The 482-nt window shown below is 44.2% G+C and overlaps 1 protein-coding gene across 1 annotated transcript; it reads right to left on the reverse strand.

Moving 5' to 3' along the window:
* Window positions 1-50: 50 nt before the first annotated feature.
* M431DRAFT_11968 (hypothetical protein) lies at window positions 51-468 on the reverse strand (the record flags this gene model as incomplete). The annotated part of the gene is made up of 3 exons (XM_024912078.1): window positions 51-62; window positions 118-243; window positions 409-468. Coding segments are annotated over 3 exons (198 nt in total), but the record flags the coding sequence as incomplete, so codon positions are not given.
* Between the last annotated feature and the right edge of the window lie 14 nt (window positions 469-482).

Here is a 482-nt window from a genome sequence, read left to right on the forward strand (position 1 = left end):
AATAAACTGAATAAATAAACTTTTTTTGTAATATAAAATTACTGTTGCATTCAGTTTGAGATCTTGTAGTTGTTAGTACGAGGTCGATANAATCAACTGGACATAAATTAAGCATACCTGAAGAATGGCAGGACCAGCAGCAGTGGTGTCATCAGAGACACTCTCATTACAAGTGGTCAAGACAACATAGGTCTGGCCAGCGAACCCTTTGGGAATAGTGATAGAGAAGCCACCATTGACAGGCTTAGCAGGAACAAAAGTTGGTCCAGTGACAGNAATAAAGGCAGCGTAGATTTGGGCGCCTTTATCTGCCTTTAGAGTGTAACCCTATGAAAATAAGCATTCAATCTGATAATAAGTTGCAGCAACAGCCGTGATGCCGGAGCCGCGCATTTATTGAAGACTTACTGGAGTGAGAAGAGTAACCGTGGAGCCAGGGGCGACGGGCACGACAGTCGCAGGAGCGAGCTGTAGTCTAGGGA

Source organism: Trichoderma harzianum, assembly GCF_003025095.1.
Source record: "Trichoderma harzianum CBS 226.95 unplaced genomic scaffold M431scaffold_468, whole genome shotgun sequence".
Classification (NCBI taxonomy): domain Eukaryota; kingdom Fungi; phylum Ascomycota; class Sordariomycetes; order Hypocreales; family Hypocreaceae; genus Trichoderma; species Trichoderma harzianum.